A 19,528-nucleotide genomic window follows, 5' to 3' on the forward strand; every position below is an offset into this window, starting at 1 on the left:
ATGATCTTTATTTCCGAAATACATCGAGATTTTTGTCGATTCAATTCTTGAAAATATCAATTTTCAAACATTATATTTTCCACCTTTCTTGGCGACGAAGATCGTACAATCAAGTTGTCAACTGTCATTGTGCGGTGACGACATCCTAGCAATAAAAACAAAAGAACCGCATCGTGCTCGAGGGACACTTTTATATATCATTCACTTACATTTGGAGCGAGTACTCTGAGAACGAAAATCTCGTCCAAACTATCGTCGGGTTTCTCGAAAACTTCATACAGGACCTAGGACCTATATGACCGTATATAGACCTCGAAAACTAAGATCTTAAAACTGGGTGCATTGATGAACTGGAAGGTGCCAGTATTGAGGTCAGCACTACTTTACTTAATGGGACAAGTTTACCAGGCACACCTCAAACAGTTCCCAGGCCTTCACAGCTTTCAAGATGGCGGTTACATTGTGACGTGTCGATAATTTGATCATCCTTTTATTGTAGAGGTTAGTGTGCAATTTTTTTTCTGCAAGAAATGATAAATGATATAACTGTAAAAGATGGGAAACAGTCCTTTGAGATATAAAGGTCGCTGGGAGTGCCAACAAGGATAGTTTGGAGAAAGTCGAGAAATTCGAAAGAGGTAATCGATGATTACAAATTTAAGTCGAAATTTGTGCTAATCATAAGTAATCGTTGGTATGTTTATAATGACTTGTTTAATGAATTGTTTAATTTATTTATTTGCGATATTAAGCCCGGCTGACCCAGTTCAGCCTAAGGTCGAGGCCAGACCACAACATCGTATCAGGAGCTACGTTCACAACTCTTTCCGCGAAGTGCGTAGGTCGTTATTAACGTCCTCTGCTGACCAGTACAGAGAAGACGCAGGAGACGGGGTCCGAGAGGACTAGATTTTCTTACCTCGTATGGATATTTTAGCAAAGGTAACACATTGTTCTCAGTTATTCTAAAAGTCTACGTGTTGATCCAGTCTGGGGCGAACCGTTGACCTCCTGCACGGCGGGGCATTCCGGCGATTTACAACGTAAGCTAACCAAGCGCGGTTTTCATTCATTCACACATTATATTTATCTTTTCCTTTTTTTACCCTTTTTTTTATAGAAACTACGGACTCCAGAGCACACATCTTAAGATTGGCAAAGCTCGTCGCTGCATAATCTTAAATGGCGCCCTTCTTGCTCGATAAGCTAGCAACACTTTTGATGACTGCTTCCATAGTACTGCTTCTTGTACTTCTTTTACTGGTGCTTATTGTGTGGAAAGAGCACAGGAAATATGACCATATTCCTGGACCTAAACGGAGGAGTTTCTTACGTGGAAACTTCCCAGAAGTTGAAGAAAAAGGAAAGCTTCTTTCTGAACTGTTTCTAGAGCATGCTCTTGTGTATGGGCCTATATTTGTCTGGTGGTATTTTTTCTGGCCAATTGTGGTAATATCAGGCCCAGAATTAATAAAGCATGGTTTAGTAACTTTAAACCTTCCAAAGGCACCATCATCGTACGACAGTTTAGCATATATATTTGGACGACACAGATTTCTTGGCTCTGGGCTGGTTACTCAGTTGAATCATCAAAAATGGAAGTCAAAGAGAAACCAATTAAATCCAGCCTTTCATCGCAGTTACTTGAAGGATCTTGTCCCACAGTTCAATTCTATCGCAGATGCTCTTATTTCAAAGCTGTCAAAAGTTGCTGATGGGAAAACTGTCATTAATATGGTGGATGAATTCCAAAAAGTGACTTTGGATGTCATTGCAAAGGTATGGTAGTGGAATTATTTTGTAAAGCAGTTGTTTGGTATTATGGCCAAGTAAGGAAGTGGGGGCTCATTCAGGGAGGGGCTTCTTATAGGAGAGAAATTTGCATTTCAAAATTGGCTGGGCTTATAATTGGAGGGAATTTGTGTCAAAATTTTTGAATGTGCAACTGGTAATATTAAGGTTTTGGTTAGAAATTCGTAATAATTTACACTGTAAATGCCAAGTTCAAACACAACAGCAATAAACTTTATTAGAACAGAAATACAGTAATAACGGTAATGTGGTTCCGGCTCAGAGTCCATGATAACTATGAAAGCTCTTATCGCTTGAGGAGTACTGGAGGGAGTTTTGGTTCAGGGTGGCGAGATTGAACTTCCTTGCAAATACTTTGTCTACAGACCGAAGGAATTCAAAGCACAAGTGAAGAGCAAACTGGGTAAAAGACAATAAACTTCAACACCTGTTGACCACATTGCTTTAGTGCACGGAATCATTCTTTTATGACTAAAAAAGGCTTCCTGATAATGGGGATTATGTGGAGTTTGCGTTGTATAATTAAGGATAATTTCCAAATACAAGCTCCCAGGGGCTTATATTCCGAGGGACTTATTATAGGAGATATTTTTGCCTTTCAGATTAGGAGGGCTTCTATTCAGAGAGGCTTATACATGGAGGGGCTTATTTTTGGAATTTTATGGTATGTTATATTTATTAAATCATTCTTATTTTGCTCCTTAAGGTTGCATTTAGCCTGGATTTGCATTGCTTGGATGATCACAACTGCAAAGTCCATAGAAATCTTAGTAAGTGTCTGGAAGGTTATTCAGAGAGCTATTACCAGCCTCTACTGTCCTTGTCACTTTACAAACAATCGTACCAGAAGACCATTTCCAAATCAACATCTGTTTTGCGTCAATGCGCAAAGGAATGTATAGAACAGCGACTGCTAGCCATGGAAGACTCTAAGAAAAGGCCTAACGATATACTCCAGATGATCCTGGAGGCTTTTGATGTGAATTCAAAGAATAGTCATGCTATCATGGAAGAACTTGTGGATGAGTTCCTCACATTTTTCTTAGCAGGTAATGATTTTGTGTAAAAATTTGTTAGCTTGTGTAGTAACTGTGCCAGATTGTCATGCAAGGAAGAAGAGGTTTCAAACTCCAGACCAAGCCAACTCTCAGGGTCCTAAAATAACAGGAGAGTGTATTGCCTTTGCTGTGACATCTGAAAATGGTTAGAAATTGTAGTCTTCTCTCAGGAAAGGATGATAAACCATAAGTCCCGTCTCCTGCATCTCCTCTATAATGCTGGTTAGCAGGGGCCGTGAAAGAACCGACACACTTCTCCCAACAAGTAGGGAATGTAGCTGCAGGTGTCACGGTCTGGCCTTGTTTCCTTTTTACAAAGTTTCTCATCTAGCCCAACTTTAAAGGTAAACTGGGCCAGCCTGTCTAAATGTTGCAAATGAATGAATAAATAAATTTTCTCTAGCTGCATATTCTTGAGTCTTCTTGATTCAGGAGGTGTATAGCCTTGTTTTTGTGTGTTGTGAGAAAAATTTCAGAGGGTTCTTGATCCAGTAAAAGAATTGGATCGCAGTTTAATGAGCCCATGCTGAAACTGACAAAAAGTCAGTCATCTAAAACACTTGTTTTCAGAACTACTCCCACCAAAATGATCACTGACTATACAATAATTCTCCTAGATTCAAACACTTGACTGAATGTATTATTTGTAACTGTGACTGTTGCTTTGACAACCCCTAAGGAAGTTAAGACATGTCAATGTATCAACAAGTCTCTGTTACGATATCACTACAACTGCCCCCATTATTTTCCCATGGGAGTTCACCCTGTGACAGATGATACAGCCACCCCACCCCCCCTCTCCTATAAGAGAAAATTCCACTGAGCTTATATTGGATCTGTTAACTCAATTGTTTCAGATTTTAAAATTTGTATTCTTTTTCTATGACTTTATACAGGGCCATAAGTTTATTAGCCCATCACTTTTACTTGCTACCCTGTCTTAATAAAGCATTTATTGTTGTTATTATTATTATTATTGTTAATTTAGTTTTGTTTTTAGGTCAAGACACAACAGCAAACCAACTAAGCTTTACCTTGCTAGAAACTCTGTTGAATGAAGACATTGAAAACAGGTTTTTGATGCAGCTACTGAATAGATACTTGAGTAATTAGTAAGGTTCTTGCAATTTGACCTTCCTTTTGCTGAAAAGGGTGTGAAAATTTTTTTTATTGAATAGTGCAGTATTACATTGAAATTTTAGGGAGAAGTTGGTCGCCTGACGTTACCCAGGGTCTTAATTTTCATTTGGAGCAAATCATGATATATACAGCACTATGATGATGATGTCCATTTAACAACTAGATTCCTTTCTGCTGTGCATCTGGTACTTCTGTTCAGTAATAGTAATAGATCGCAGATGAGATCGTAATAAGATTAGAACATTAAAGTAGCACATGAGGAGCAGCCAAGTGTGACACTGATATAGCATTTTTTGAAGTCCTATGTGATATATCACTGAACAGACACAGAGTGATATGGAATCTATTTGTTTTATACAGTGCATGATAAAAAATTAACATTTTCTTATAGTTTTCTACAGCTTGTAGTCTGTTCTCCAATAAGGAGAGAGAAGTCAAAATGCATTTATACATCAATCAGTTTATCATATAAATAGAAATGCTTAATCTTCTCACATTTTTTTCAGGATATTTCAGGAGGTGGACAATGTCATAGGAGGAAAAGAGAGTGTTGAATTTTTTGACATTGCAAAGATGCAGTATCTTGGGCAGACACTTAAAGAAAGTCTACGAAAACATCCAGTTGTGGGGGGTATTGCCCGTGTCACTACAAAAGCTGAGAAATTTGGACAATATTTAATACCTAAAGGAGCAAACTTACACTTTTCAATATTTGTCTCTCATCACCTTCCTGAATTCTGGGACAATCCAGAAAGCTTTCATCCAGAGAGATTTGCAGACAATGTTAAGCCTTCAAACTTTGTTTACCTTCCATTTTCTTGTGGTCCAAGAATTTGCATTGGAAAGGTTTTCTCAGCTATCAATGCCACCATTATCATGGCACGCATTTTTCAAAAGTTTAAATTTCAGTTGGTGCCTGGGCAGACTGTGCAGCGGGATGACAATCTCACAATTTTCCCTAAGGATGGAGTCCTGTGCACTGTCAAGGAAAGGATATCAGCACTTTGAATTCTTAAGTAATGACGAATGGCCTTAACTGAGATTCTTCACTGAAATATTTAAAATGGACTCCAAGGTTTTTGATGCGAAATACTTTTAGTTTAAATAGCCTCACTGAATATTGTGAACAAAATTTTGTTGCAAAGTTGAATGTATTTAAGTACTTTCCCCACAAAGGAAAGACAATTACTTTTGAGATAATGCAAGTGAAAGGGTTTATCCTATAACTCCCAAAAGTGATTAACATAAAACTTCTCCCCACAACATCCATACATTATTCAGCAAATACGTAATGAGAATATTCAACCTTATCAGTAGAAGCTGCCATCTTGATCTAGCACCAAGTTCTCACATCTAATTTACAATGAAATGTGTAGCAGCTACAGGGGAAAATTAATCAGATCTTGGAAGTTAAAGGGTTCATGGCTGCAGTTGAGCACAACAAGAGATACACTAAGGTAGAACAGAAAAAAATTTTTGCAAGCTTTTGATCATCAAGATCTCTAGCCACTTTTTTGTAAAATTTCAGCCTTAACCCTTTAACTCGCAGCAGTGATTAGCTTGTAACTTCTCCCTAGTGTGTCCATACATTATTTAGCAATTATGCAATGAGAATACTCAAACTTATCAGGTAGAAGTTGTTATCTTGGTCAAACACCAAATTCACGTAACCAATTTAATAGGAAATGTGTAACAGCAAGAGGGGAGAATTAACAATCAGATCTTGAGGGTTAAAGAAGTGAATCAAACCAATTTTAGGTAATCTTTTGTGGTAATTGAAGGATGCTCAAAAATGATGGTAATTGAACTGAGTGGAGTGCAATTTGTTCAAAAATCATATGCGTGACTTCAAAATCAATTTAGCACAACATGGGTTTGATTTGAAATCACAATACATGGTATTATTTCAGACCAAAATTGCACAACTAAAACTTCAATTACCACCTGATAAATATCTATTCTGAAATTGCAAAATTCAGTCACTTAAATAGTGGTTTTTTCAATCTGTACATTAGTAATTTATTGATCCAGTTTTGAGCTGATTTGTAAAAAGTTACAAAACTTGTCTTTCGTTTTCCTGCAATTTGATCAGTTTCTTTAAATAAGCCTTGAAATGTGATTGGTGGTTGTTTTTCAGTAAAGCTGTCTCATTGGTTAGGAAGGAGATGCATTTAGAGCATGAAATGGTGTGATTCATGAATAAATCACATGAATGATATCCAATCAGATTACAAGGATCACTTGCGATTTCATAGTGGATGTAATAAAAACTAATCATGCTGAAAGTATACATAGATGGACTTTGGCATGACAACTTTTTCAAAAGAATTATTGTATATATATATATATATATTTAATCACTTATTTGTTCTGTTTACTAATTGTGTTCTTATTTTATCTTCAGTTGGTAGGCCATTTAAAGTATTGATGGCTACTAAGAACATATTTAAGGGTTGCGGCATAATGAAAATACTCTTAACCCTTCAACTCCTGTGAGTGACCAAGACAGAATTTCTCTATACAATATTAATACAATACCAACTAGATAAGTGATGTGAATAAAGAAAAATATCAATTTGGGGATAATAAGTTGATCCAATGTTAAATTCTCTAAACTAATATTATAAGAGTTGTATGGTTAACAGTAAGGAGGATGATAAATTTGATCTGCGAGTTACAGGGTTAATTCCAAAATGTTGACCCTTTAAAAAGCATGATTAATGGAGGCAAGACCTAAAAGCCTATGAATCATTGATTCCCTTTGCTCACTATTCATAAGAAATCTTTGTGGGAATCGTTTTTTTCAAGGAAAAAGTGGATAGCTTTCATCACCAGCATGTGCTAATTATGGCTATTGCGTATATATTGTACCCAGAGAGTGGAGGGCTCTCATCCCTCATTGCAAACACCTCTTCAATTGTCAACATTTTTGTAACTTAGTATTATGAACTGAGTTGATAGCTGAAATCAGTTACCTTTGAGTTACAAAGCTGACATGTTAGCCCTTTGTCAGAGCGCAGGGCTAATGAAGGGTTAATGCTTGAAACATTTCTTTAATGATGGTCAGTTTTAAGTCGTCAACTCAGTTTATAATACTAAAATACCCTATTACACTCTCCCACCGATGCAACACCACAGTTTCTATAGAAACTTACCCTCTTTTATCAGCATTCTTGTGACTGAGTGTATCTCAGGGTTTTGTTTTGTATGTATTACGACAAATTTTAAATGTGATTGTTTGTAAAAAGAAATACCTGAATTAAATGAAAACAGCTTAACCCTTTAACCCCTTACAGTGCCAAGCATCTAATTTCTCCTTACAATATCACCCTCAAATCAAACACTAAGGTCATGAGAATAAAGGAAATGATCACAAACTAAAGCAGCTCTTGATTATTAGAGAAATTCTCTTTGTCAGCACCTTGGGAAATGTACAGTGATTGGCATGGAGAATATGGACACTGATGTTAGGGGGTTAAATTAAGTGTTAAGTCAGCCCAAACTCGGGGCAGAAGCAACCGAGAGAGAATCCCTGGTTCTTGTTCAGCCCTCTTTCACTCGTGTATTTTTTCAATGCCCATACAATGAACTTCTATGCAAGAGTCTTGCAAGCAGCAGACATGTTGAAATTTTAAGAAACAAGACAACAATTTTTTAGGTATAAATAAAGAATTTTGTTTCTTTAGTTTCAAGCAGAAAGAAGGCCTCCTTTTCAAATTCATTGAATTTTATGATTTTAAAATAATATGTTGTACAATCCTTTCATTTTTCAATTTGTATGGCATCTGTCCCCACAGATTTCGTGTCTTTAATCTACCAAATTTATCTCTGATGATCTACTTTAATACATAAACTTCCTCTCACGTAATCTTCCTTTATTAATGAATGCATTTCAAGGTTCAGTATTACTTGCTAGAGGTAATGTCTTAATTTGTAATCCCAATTTTTTTCTCTTTTTGTGGCTATTAAGTTAATTAAACTGAACTCAATATTGTGAAATGTTTTCATGGTAAAAGCATGGCATAGCATTTGTTAGTCAATAATTGAGCAAGACAAGCTTGGGTGTTAAATTAAAAGCCCAACATGTTTACGATAATAGCCTACGTGAGTGAAGAAGTGTTTTGTTTTCAGTGGAATGAACTAGACTTCCCTTAATCTTGTAGACTGAAGCAGAAGTTGAAGCTAATCTTGACTGCACATTGTTCAAAACAAAGTGATCAGCTTTCATTCATCAATCATAAAAAACATCATCTTACAGAGGAAGTGAGTTTCATCTTATCGCATTAATATAGAACAATCTGATATTTAACATTTAATTAATATCAGGAACAATGCATGGGCTTTTCATTCATATTGTGTGGTTTGTTCTGGGCAATAAATGATAAGAGAGGAGTTTGAAATTTCAGCCATTTATAGTTAAGCACTTCATCATAAAGCTTGTTACCTAGAAATTGTACCTCTGCCAAATTTCACCCTGTGAGTTAGGGTTCCCAGTTGTGGGGGGCATTATCCACCTCGTAATTTTCTTTTTTTTTTTTTTTAATAGTCTCGATTGATCTGCTCATCACTCCAAAAATAATTCCATATTTACTAAACAAAGGCATAAAAATATCAGATATAACAAAATGACATCTCCCTGGCACATTTGACATCGAAGGTAAGGCTGCCACAAAATCAAAACTGATGGAAGTTTCTAGTTTAAATATCACAGGTGTGTATGTTCGTGGAAGTATGATAATTTGGGAAAATATTGATTTAGTGGTCAAACCTCCCTGTGGGACGGAAAAAACTAACTCACTGTTGTGCATGAAAATGATCTTCAGCACTCTATGGCGTGATTCTGAAAGGGGAATCTTGGCGTCTGTTTTCGATTTCGTTTGCTAAAGTGCATAAAATTAACATATTGTACGAAAAAAAAAACCAATAAACCAAGTGCTTTATTTTAGTAATGCGCGAGAGGCTACTTCTCTCCACCAATTGTATTAGGCTGAATGTTTTCCACTCTTTTGCAAATAAACCAAGCAATTCAACGGCTATTAAGTTTCAAGGTTGAAATATTTACGCCTAAAGTTGTCTTCCCCTGTGCTAGCAATTTTTTGATTGCCTAGGGTTCGGGTAACATGTCGCTTGAGAGATACATAGCTTTTTCTGACGAGATATAAACTTGTTTGGAGAAACTTTGCACTTTATCCTGTCCTTTTTCAATAATATTACCTCCAGCGAGGGAGATTACGCTAAGCAGAATAAAGCTCCAATTTTAAGACCTACAGGAAATTTTCTTTTATACGGCCGCTTGAAAAATAGGGTCAGAGTTGTTGAACAAAAGCGTCTGATGTTGTTTTCTTTCACAAATGGGAGACACTGTTGGCTGAAAACCAAACATACATCATAATTTCGACCGACAGAGGTTGCAAATATTTGGAGGCAGTCCTTTATCAGCATGGTGGTTAATTTATCCTGTGACTGTCGGCACAACACAATGTTTCAAAGGATTTCTCACTGCGCAGTACTAATGTGTACCAAACGAAAACATTTCGCTCGATGGACTCAAAAACAATTTACCGCTTTCAAGAGAAGAGAGCGTTCTCTGCCTTTGAGGCAAGATAGCAGACGTCAACAGTTTGGGAGAGATCTTTGCATTTTTTGACTATTTAGCGAGTATTTGATGTCAAGTTCAATTTAAATAACTTGTCCGCGACCACAGGCCAACATCTGTACTTCACAAATCAAATTCCGTTCAATTTTGACGATTTCTCCGTTCTTTGCTGTTAAAACGTTACATGTAAATGTATCAGCGCCTTCTGCGCCAATTTTTTTCAAACATCACAAGGCACTTTGTCCTCAAAACCCCAAAATATTCGGACGAGGCCATGCCGCCCGTTCGCACATTAGATTCATTCCTTTGACAATACAGATAAACAGCTTTGTGCACACCAACAGTGGAAAAGTTTTTCTTAAGGATTATTTATTACAAAAAACGAACCGAATTTCACAGCTTTTTTCACATGCTTGTGCAGTTTCAAAAACGAGGTTTACATGTGAATCATTCAATCGCCAAAAGGCGCAACTGCTGTCTTTCAAACTTAGTAAAAAATCCGCTACATTTCCGCGATAAATACTTCCCAATGAATGCTTTCTCTCTCCTTTACACCACATTCAACTTTAGAACGGAGATTTCTGAGTCAACTTCCGTCGATTAATTTTAGAAAATTACCTTAGACAGTGATTTTCTAAACCATACTACCATTGAAGAAGGCAACATTCAACCTCTCTGCAATGAAATTGCAACTTGTCTAGTGTTATAAAATTCATACAGTTTATCATGAGTATACCCGTATCATACAGACGTTTCATAAATGTTGTATCGTGCCCCAAAGAACAACACAGTTTTAAAAAATCGTAAATATTTCAACATATAGTATCATATACAAAAAACCTTCAGAAAAATGTTTATGAACGAAAGCTACAATACGGTCAGAAAAAGCTACCTGTCATAACCTCAAATTTTATAAAAATAAATCTGTGGTACCTCATTTCGCTTTCAAATAAAACCACAAAAACAAACCTAGTTACGAAAAAGGGTATCATTTTAACCTTTTTCTGCGAGTTAACATAGTTCTGAAACGCGAATTAACAGCAGTAATGCGTTGTGACATGAAGTCGTTCCGAGGTTGTGCTCTTCGAGGTTGTGCTCCTCGCAATCGAATAGTCTATATTTTATGTGTATTACGTACACTACTAGTTACCTCGTCTAGAAAAACTCACTTGTGTCCGTAAAAAAGTTCAGCTTATAAAATCTATTGTCTCCTGTCCGTTCAAACGAAGGCTTCTTTCCCTGTGTCGCCTTGAAGTTTGTATGTGTCTTTGTAGCAGGCATCACTCAGAGCATAGCTACCTTCGTCTCGCTTCCGGAGGCGATAAACCAAAAATGCGATCAGAATAACAGCACATACAGCTCCCACGACGACTGCGGCAATAACTTCAGTAGTTAGAACCCTAAGAACGCTTCCCTCTTTCTCTTTGGTTCGTGCTTCAGCGTTCGGAGTATCTTGCTCGTCCTCGTCGGTATCCTCTTCACTTGGTTCGTCGTCATCCGTATCTGAGACACCGCCATGGACCACGCTTTCACCATTATCGCTAGGCCCATCGGGACGTTCGTCCACAAGTGGGTCCTCCGATGGGTTTTGAGTGTTATCTGCTATCACATTAGGGTTTTCTGTGGTCTGTTCGGTTGTGGTGTCTGGTTGTTTGGTGGACGGTGAAACAACAGTAACATCCACTATAGCATCTATAGGATCACCGCTGCCACTGGCACTTTCATCTGATACAGTGGTAGACCCATCATCGTCCTCGTCGTCGTCCCCTTCGCCGTCAAAGATTTTGACAGTTTTAGTGCTTTCCGATTCCTTCTTCTCCGAGGAATCTGTGTCGCCATCGATGTCAATCGAATCATCGAACTCCGCCATTGTGCGATCGATTGCGAAGGCCACACAAACAACAAAAACACCCAAAAGAAGCAATTTAGGTCTCATGTTCGTCCAAAATATCCTTCACCCTTTTCAATTGCGATTTTCCACGTTGCTCGAGAATTCCTGAGTTTCAAAATTCCGTCAAAACTATAGAAAACAGGCGTAAAATCCACAGAGCTTAAATTCCCAGTCGAAATGCTCACTCAAGCTTTCGCACCCGTAATTCTTTAGGGAATAACCGTCAATCAAATGACGTCATGTCCGGCATATGCTATTTGTGGGTAGGCCAATCATTGGAATCAAAGGAGCTTCCCGACCACTAGCCGCATAATATATGCACGCCTGTTTAGGACAATTGCTTCAAATACCCAATATACGGGAAAAAAATTCGCATTAGGAAATAAACAGACTTTTACCACCTAATCATGGTTTGATATAATATTGAATCGTTGTTGCGTCACGTCACGCCGGGACGCCCCCGATTTCGACACGCTGTCGACTTTGTAATTCGTGTCGGTAAATTCCGGAACAAATCGGAAAATCGAAACGAGATAGGAAGAAGAAATACCTTATTACGTATATTCTGTAAATAACTTAAACAAAACTGAAAATTATATCGTTCTACCCAAATCCATCACACGATATACATCAGTAAGCATTTATTTTAAATTCTTTTTGTTTTTTTTTTGTTCGGAATTCCTGTAGACCGTGGGCATATTTTTTCCGTTGAGTCGATCTTCCTTTCATTCAATTGAAAGTTTCCTCTCCTTGATATTTTTATTGCTGATTCAACATTTGAAGATTTGCTTGCAGGCGAAATTTAGATCGGTTTCTATTTAAGTCGCGTTCCATCATCAAACTTGTTGACTTCAAAGGGAAACTCGCATACATGTCAATTACACAGGAAGTACATTGATAAATCTTGTTTTCTTTTCAGTCATCACGCTCTTTCTAAATGTCAACCTTTGAGTTCGGATCATGACTTCTGAAAAAAGAAAGAAAGGCCCGCTCAGGGAGGGATCTAGTTTTTCCGCAACTCTCCTCCCCCTTCTTGACAAAAGCTTATGTTCCAAAAACCTTTTTGTTCTCATGTTTATCACAATGTCATCCGTCTTATATTATTAAGATTACACTATTTTCTAAGCCCGCTTCCACCCCTACATAAGCGCATGATCCTCATTTGTGGTTCAAAGTTCTTTCGTCAGTGGAACTAGATACCACAATTATCGATCTCCCACGGGGTTTAACATAATGGGCTCTTTCTATCACGCGACCAATGCGTTATTGTTCCTTACGGCTCAGGCCTGCGTGGGTAACGCGCGTGGGCTTCTCTTTTCTGGTAAGAGGCCTGTGACATGTGTTGAAATGCTATAACGGATGTATGAGAAGTAACCTATCGCGTCAAGAGAGAAATTATTGTTATCTGAGGGTGTTTTTGTTTTGCAGTTTTATTTTTTAGTTTTTCTTCTAAAGGAAAATATGATTCACGCGATATTTCCGACATCCAAAGGAAGTTCGTGTTACACGTTCCATTCCAGTAGTTTTTTCTTGGCTCATTTCAAAACTTCCAAAAATGATTACAATTACGTAACTTTGCTAAATTTTCTTGCTTGACGACTTTATGCAACGGCGAAAACAAGGTGCTAGGGAATCTTGAACAATTAGAAACGAAATTTCAGTAATCAAATTAAAATTCATACTTAATTTTTAATCCGATTCTCCACTCGTTAAGCACACTAGCAGTGCGCGCCCGGACGCGTGGTTAAATTTTCGTGAAAGGACAGAGGAAGCTGCTGTGGGATTGAAAGCGTGGAAATAAATTATTTTCTGGTTAAATAAAGCTGCCAATGCAATAACGCGTGGTTTTATTCGAGATTTGCGGTGCGCAAATTGTGGAGAGCCACATCGTGTATTTAGTTCAGATCTGAGAGAAAATGCTCTCAGTAAAACTACTCAGGTTATCTAAAAATATAATAATGAAATGCCCGGTGGGAACTACATGTATTAAGCCTTCCGTTTACGAAAATTACACAGCTGGACCTCAAAACGTTACAAGTTTCATTATGAACGATATTCGCCCACAAATCGTCTACAGTGGCTTGCGATTAATGAAATTACTAAATTTTTAAAATACGTTCGCAAAATTTAGTTGTTGAAAATAAATAGGCAAGGGCAAATAACCATGATATGACTGTATTTCATTATCATTATCAACATTAATACAATAACAAGTGAAGAAATGCCACCACAGAATTCTACAAAACATCCGGAGATACCGGAATTATTGTAAGCAAACAACAGCAGGTAAAGTATTCTGACGTCAGGACAACAGTTGGCTTCTTCACGTTAAGATCATTGTGTTTTTACATAATGACAGTGTTTGCAAATAAAAATTTTAGAAAAAAACCCCACGCACGAAAACAGCCGAAAAAATCACAATACATCGCCATACGGCGTCGAACTTAAAAACATGTCAAAGGAAAGAACGTTCTCTCGCTCACCTCATAAAATTTTCGTGAGGTTTTCAGATGCGTTATTACGAAACTATATTAGGAACTCGAAATGAATAAACTATGAAAAGTGGTTCGTGTCAAGCATCATGCATGCTAACTTAAAATTGTTTTGTCAGTATAAAATGCCAACGAAGTACTTCAGATTTTGAGGCGAGGAAAAAAAACGTTTCATATCCCAAACCTTTACGTTGGCACAAAAGTCACGCATTTTGTAAAATTTCGCTTAGAATGCTTCAATTTTGCGTCTCAGTCCTCACGTGTCGGTTCGAATTTCGTAACCATCAGCATCATAGTTCCTCTCCGACTCATTCTTATATCCGGTTAGTGTTTACAGATCTCAACGATCAGCATCTTGCAATTTCCCTTACGCTGAAGGTGACTAATTGTTATTTATGGAGATATGGAGTCACTTGTATGTTCAGATATTTTAATTTGTAGTCTTTGCGGCACAGTTGACCACGCATGTTAAAAGTAGCAACTTGTACGGTCGTACAGTCGTACATCCAAATTTTTTCGGCTTGATGGGTCGCTACTATTTTGTATAATTATGGGGCTACGCTCTGCGAGCTCCGCTATTATATTAATGCCAGACCCCCGGCCAACCTCTCCCCGACCCGTCTCAAATATTACCGCGTGCAGAGAAGAGGGAACAGAGAGATGCACGTTCTGCAGAACGGTATTTTGACCGCTACACTACTCTTGGTCTTCTTCAGCCGAACGGAAAACTATTGATGATGCATTTTTGACGCCGTTTGTTGGTTTACCTATGTACTATCAGGAGCCCATGAGCTCCGGGTTCTATTAATTAGTCATGTATTCCACCAAGACTATTTTCAGACTCTAACGCGTCTTACAAAGAAAACAAACAACAGTTCACGATGCACAGGACAACCAACCCAAACGATCAAGAGTGAGTTAAAAATATTGTCATCCACTCTTCAATTTGCCTTTTCGGTTATTTTTTTCCTTTTAAAACGACGGACATCAGTTTCTTTTCCGCCTTTTTCGTAATGTTTTCATTTTTTCTTGGGTTTGACACCTCACCAGGTCGCAATTATAGATGGCTTTCGATACGGTATAGAAACATCCCCTCCAAGGAAAGTAGTATTTGTACCGGCCTACAGCTCTCCTTTCATGAAAGGCAAACGGTACGTGAACGGTAATTACACTCTCTTTGACCAGATTAAGCACTTTCCTGGGTGTGTTTCAGAAATTCATTTTGTGTGAAAATAGCGAAACGATTTCACTGCAAAAGAAACGGGAAGAAAAATTGTTAAAAGTAATTCAACGTTAGTTGATTTCCGGTTGATTATGATGGTTTCTATAATTAGCCAAAGAATAGTCTCTAATGGGACAGGAATTTTGAGAGGCCAGCGGCACATACTTGGAGAAAATTGACCCAAGTACCCCCCCCCCCCCCAGAGATTAAGTCCATGTCATCGTCGAATTTTAAGAGTTGATATAGACGATCAACTTTCTATTTCAAAGAGTGTTCCTAATCTTTCCAGCAAACGGCAGCATTCTGTGAATTATAGGTATAGCGGAAAGCGGAAAATGCATGAATACTTCATGAAAAAAAAATATTCTATGTTCATCCTGTCAGAAGATTAAATCTATATTATGAGATTACACTGAACCCGACCCTCAAAAAAAGCGAGTTAACAATCGTAATTTCTTTTCTCAGTGACCTTAAGATCTAAAGCTGGTTATTATTACGGTCAGGTTACACTTAATCAACCCTTCGAAATGGAAAACACAACGAGATTAACAAGGACGGTGAATGCCGAGCTTGACATTCAGTAATCAATAACGAAGGAATGCACCTGGCGACCATCCTAATCGTCCCAGGTAATGGATGCCCCTCGAAGAAAATGTCTCAAATCTTTTTATTCTGTTTGTGAATACAAATGATCGATCTTGTGGGCCAAAAAGGCTTCTACAACAGTCTCGTTTCCAGATTCCGTACGCCCGTATGGGTGTAAACCGGGATTGCCTATGACGTCACGAGAGCAAAATCGCAACATCGCGTGCTAATGATAACCTCTCAGCAATATCAAAAATTCCGATCTAATTATTCCTTACCCGTTGAGGTGATTGTGTCGAAACCGCCTTAGATTGTGCGTCTGGAGGTATTTTTCCGCGACGAACAGTCCTTTCGTCGAGAGCTCTTCTAGGAAGGAAATCACGCTTTGTAGGGGATAAATAATGGGAAATTGTTTAGCGATAACGAAACGAGAAAATTTCAACGCGCCGCTGAGTTCCGCCCAATTTCCGTTCAAGCTGTGACAACTGCATTACAAAACCAAACTCTATTTCCCCGGAGGCACTGGTGTAAATAGCATACCGGCTTTCATTCTTTTGGCTGTTTTTCTGCTGTTAATGAACCGTACCATTGCACAAAATACTTTTCAGCAAATTTTCACATTGAATTAAGTCAGCCACATGCGTGTAGTTAAATGCAAAGCACAGCAACTCGGGGCGGAGGGAGGGGAGGCAAACCACATATTTTGTTTTCATTTATGAATCAAGTCATTGTTTCGATTTTATTTATTTTGTTTCTGGCTGATTAAACAATATATCTCGGTAACGTAAAATAGTTTTAGAGCGTTTGATTTTATCATTTTTAAAAGTCTTTGTATCTCTTGAAACACACTTTATCCTCGTTATGTTTTGGAAATTACACCTCCTCCCAGAGGGTTCTTTTTTTCGCAGGAGGGGTGGTATTGCTTTGTCTTTTTCAAGCCCTGCCCCCACTCCCTTTCCATTAGAGTTTAAAATTCTCCCCTTAACTAACTTTGGTATTGACTCGATTTTCATACCTAGTAATATTATAATTCTGGTTTTTTTTGTTAACAAATTTGGCCAAAAACGTTTCTGCAAAATTTTATACCAAATTTATCCGTGTGTTTTTATTCTTCTCTCCCAGACAAACCAATATATTTAATCACCTCATTTACATTCATTAGCAATCGTAATTTATCTCTACATGGCTCGAACACGAAAAATGCCAAACATCTTATATCACATCCGTATCGAAGCCCTTTCGGAAGATTTTTGAGTAAAACGGTGTTAATCACAAAAAAATGCGACAGTGGGCACCTCTCTTTATATTGTATTGTGATGTTTCAACTTACCACAACTTTAAAAGTTTGTGTCCGCAATTTAATAACAGTTCATTCTTCAGTTTCCCTGAAAAAAAATTAAATTGGAAAAAAGGAAAAAAGGGCTCATAAGGAAAACATTGGATCTTTCACCCCACCCCTGGAATCAATGATGGCAGATTCGTATACACATAAAAAAGCAAATCACTTTATTTTCTCACCACTAATTATAACCTAAAGGTCCAAAACCTATGAAGAACTAAAGGCCTGTGCGACGTATATGCGTAATTGTGCAAGCGTTAGGTCAAGATGGCTTGATATTGGCTAGGTTCTTGTAAGCGGTTTTATAGACCTCGACTTCGTCTCGGTCCATACTGAACACAAAAAGGAACGAGGCTAATATCCATTGTTCAATAAACGATTTGGCTCTAGTAAGAATCAAGAATTACATGTTTACTTTGAGAGCTGAGGAAGAAAGCCGACTGTGTCTGTAGCATAATTAAGTCACAAGAGTTGTTTATGTTTCCTTTATTTCGACCGTCTTCTGCCACTTTTTGTGTCTCCATCGCCGACAATGTCCAAGAATTACGAACTTTGTAAGTCCATTCCACGCTGCTCCACACAACTAGTAATCTTACGCGTGATCGAAGCGAGCGATCCCGAGAGGGCAAGATGGCCGCTTCATATTGCTAACGAGCGCTGCCAGCGATACAATAATGCAGTTCACCAAAGGTACACGGTCTCTCAATGCTAACTTATAAATTGTGGTCAAGGGCCTCTGACGTTAATTTATTTGAAAAAGGAAAAAAATATATTTTGAACGCTTATGACTTAGAGAATAAATGCGGAATGTTGGATGGCAAAAACAGATATGCTACGTTAAAACCTTCCGGGATGTGCTCAAAATAGGTTGGCTTGCGATTAATGAGAGGAGAGATCTCGACCACCAGAAATCATGTTTTAAAGCTTTTTATAATACTGAGGCTTGATAAGATTAGCTAAAAATAAGAAAACAGGAATGTCACAAGGAACTGCGTTCAAGAAACTCCATTAGATTAACAGTCCCTACCGGAAATCCCACTTTCCAAAATAACGCGTCTCAGACGCGTCGGAGCAATTAAGCAATTTACCGTAATTTATTAGAGACTGCAAGGATAATTGGAACTTTTTTTAAGACTTTCACGTATTTTTTTTAAGTAGAGAACAAAGTGATTAGTTAATTTTACGGTAAGACTTTCACGTATTTTTTTTAAGTAGAGAACAAAGTGATTAGTTAATTTTACGGTAATCCGTTTGTCCCACTTCTACTTTTAATTGTGTTGCGTAATCCGCTGATTTTCTTTTGAACGTAATATTGTCATTGTTATTTATTTTAAATTGCAAATAATGTAATTTAACAGAGAAGAGTTAACCACTATTATTATTATTATTATTATATGTTTTTCTTCTTTTTTGTTTAAAGGAGTTTGAAGTCAATTGCATCTTTGAATGGCGCCTAAATTTATTTTTGGTTTGGCACTTTGCCTTTTTCAGTAAACGTCAAACGGAGGAAGGAAATCCGGGGAACTGGAGATGGGAGGGAATCGAAAGAGGACTGGGGTAGATATTGAATCATTACGTCTAAATAGAGGAATTGCGTGAAAGATTGCTGAGGGTTAGGGTTAGGGTTAGGGTTAGGGTTAGGGTTAGGGTTAGGGTTAGGGTTAGTCATCTGTCTATAGAATAGAGGAAATGGAGGCCTCTCAAGATTATCTAAATTCAGAGGTCCGAAGATGTAAAAACCTTTTTTAAAATGAAGTGCGCATGGTCAATATTATTTCAACAAGAACTAGGAAAATTAAAAGTTTTTTAAATTACTGTTTCTGAGTTATTTTTTATATGAAAAAAAAAACGCCAAGTCAGTGTATAGTCTGGTATGTTGCTCGCACCAATGACAAAGCAAATAGAGGTGTATCCGCCTATTCTAAGGTGCCTTATAAGGTAAGCAGGTATGCACTCATAATCATTTACACATTGATTAGTAAATATCTTAGTTTTCAGTGGGTCCGACTGGATTGAATCACAAAAAACAAAATTACAGTCCCTTGCTAAATGTTAATCTGGGTGCTGAAGGAAAAATTGTTGTGCACATCATGAGCGTTTTTACTCAGATGAATAAATATCTTGGCGTGTACAACGTTTCATACAATCCACCATAGTGGTATCCACGCAAGAAAGTGCAAGCTATATATGTCCGTCATTTTTTTTAAATTCAAATTTCGAACAATCACCCTTGTCAGGAGCCCATCATAAGTAACGGGCTCCTGCCCCTGTAGAACTTTAAATTGCCCAACTTCTTTGTTTTATTGTTGGTTTTAGAGAGACGGGGGTTTGAGCGACCATCGAGGACGGTTACATAAGGATGGGGTCAAGAATAATCTCGTACTAAGATCCTA

General features: G+C 37.7%; 2 protein-coding genes across 4 annotated transcripts; one reads left to right on the forward strand and one right to left on the reverse strand.

Moving 5' to 3' along the window:
* Nucleotides 1-435: 435 nt before the first annotated feature.
* Nucleotides 436-7,200, forward strand: LOC131775881 (cholesterol 24-hydroxylase). 3 transcript variants are annotated; one of them, XM_059092002.2, is made up of 6 exons: nucleotides 436-501; nucleotides 753-942; nucleotides 1,121-1,779; nucleotides 2,519-2,861; nucleotides 3,871-3,943; nucleotides 4,517-7,200. In XM_059092002.2, exons 3-6 carry the CDS (start codon nucleotides 1,183-1,185, stop codon nucleotides 5,016-5,018), a joined length of 1,515 nt encoding a protein of 504 aa, XP_058947985.2. In that variant the 5' UTR covers nucleotides 436-501; nucleotides 753-942; nucleotides 1,121-1,182; the 3' UTR covers nucleotides 5,019-7,200. The 3 variants fall into 3 exon arrangements, with proteins under 3 accessions (XP_058947985.2, XP_058947987.2, XP_058947986.2); XM_059092003.2 differs by having other exon boundaries at nucleotides 501-638; XM_059092004.2 differs by lacking the exon at nucleotides 753-942 and having other exon boundaries at nucleotides 438-501.
* Nucleotides 7,201-9,958: 2,758 nt separating this feature from the next.
* LOC131775877 (syndecan-4-like) lies at nucleotides 9,959-11,694 on the reverse strand. The gene has a single exon (XM_059091999.1). The coding sequence runs from the start codon at nucleotides 11,540-11,542 to the stop codon at nucleotides 10,826-10,828; it is 717 nt and encodes a 238-aa protein (XP_058947982.1). The 5' UTR covers nucleotides 11,543-11,694; the 3' UTR covers nucleotides 9,959-10,825.
* Nucleotides 11,695-19,528: the final 7,834 nt, after the last annotated feature.

This window comes from Pocillopora verrucosa, chromosome 5, assembly GCF_036669915.1.
Source record: "Pocillopora verrucosa isolate sample1 chromosome 5, ASM3666991v2, whole genome shotgun sequence".
Taxonomy (NCBI): Eukaryota; Metazoa; Cnidaria; class Anthozoa; order Scleractinia; family Pocilloporidae; genus Pocillopora; species Pocillopora verrucosa.

What these genes read in the sequence shown, in the direction of transcription:
- LOC131775881 (XM_059092002.2), top strand. Translation starts at nt 1,183, where the DNA reads ATGGCGCCCTTCTTGCTCGATAAGCTAGCAACACTTTTGATGACTGCT. An exon ending in CTTTGGATGTCATTGCAAAG is followed by an intron (nt 1,780 to 2,518) that starts GTATGGTAGTGG and finishes TTGCTCCTTAAG; the next exon opens with GTTGCATTTAGCCTGGATTT. An exon ending in AATGAAGACATTGAAAACAG is followed by an intron (nt 3,944 to 4,516) that starts GTTTTTGATGCA and finishes CATTTTTTTCAG; the next exon opens with GATATTTCAGGAGGTGGACA.
- LOC131775877 (XM_059091999.1), bottom strand. Translation starts at nt 11,542, where the DNA reads ATGAGACCTAAATTGCTTCTTTTGGGTGTTTTTGTTGTTTGTGTGGCC.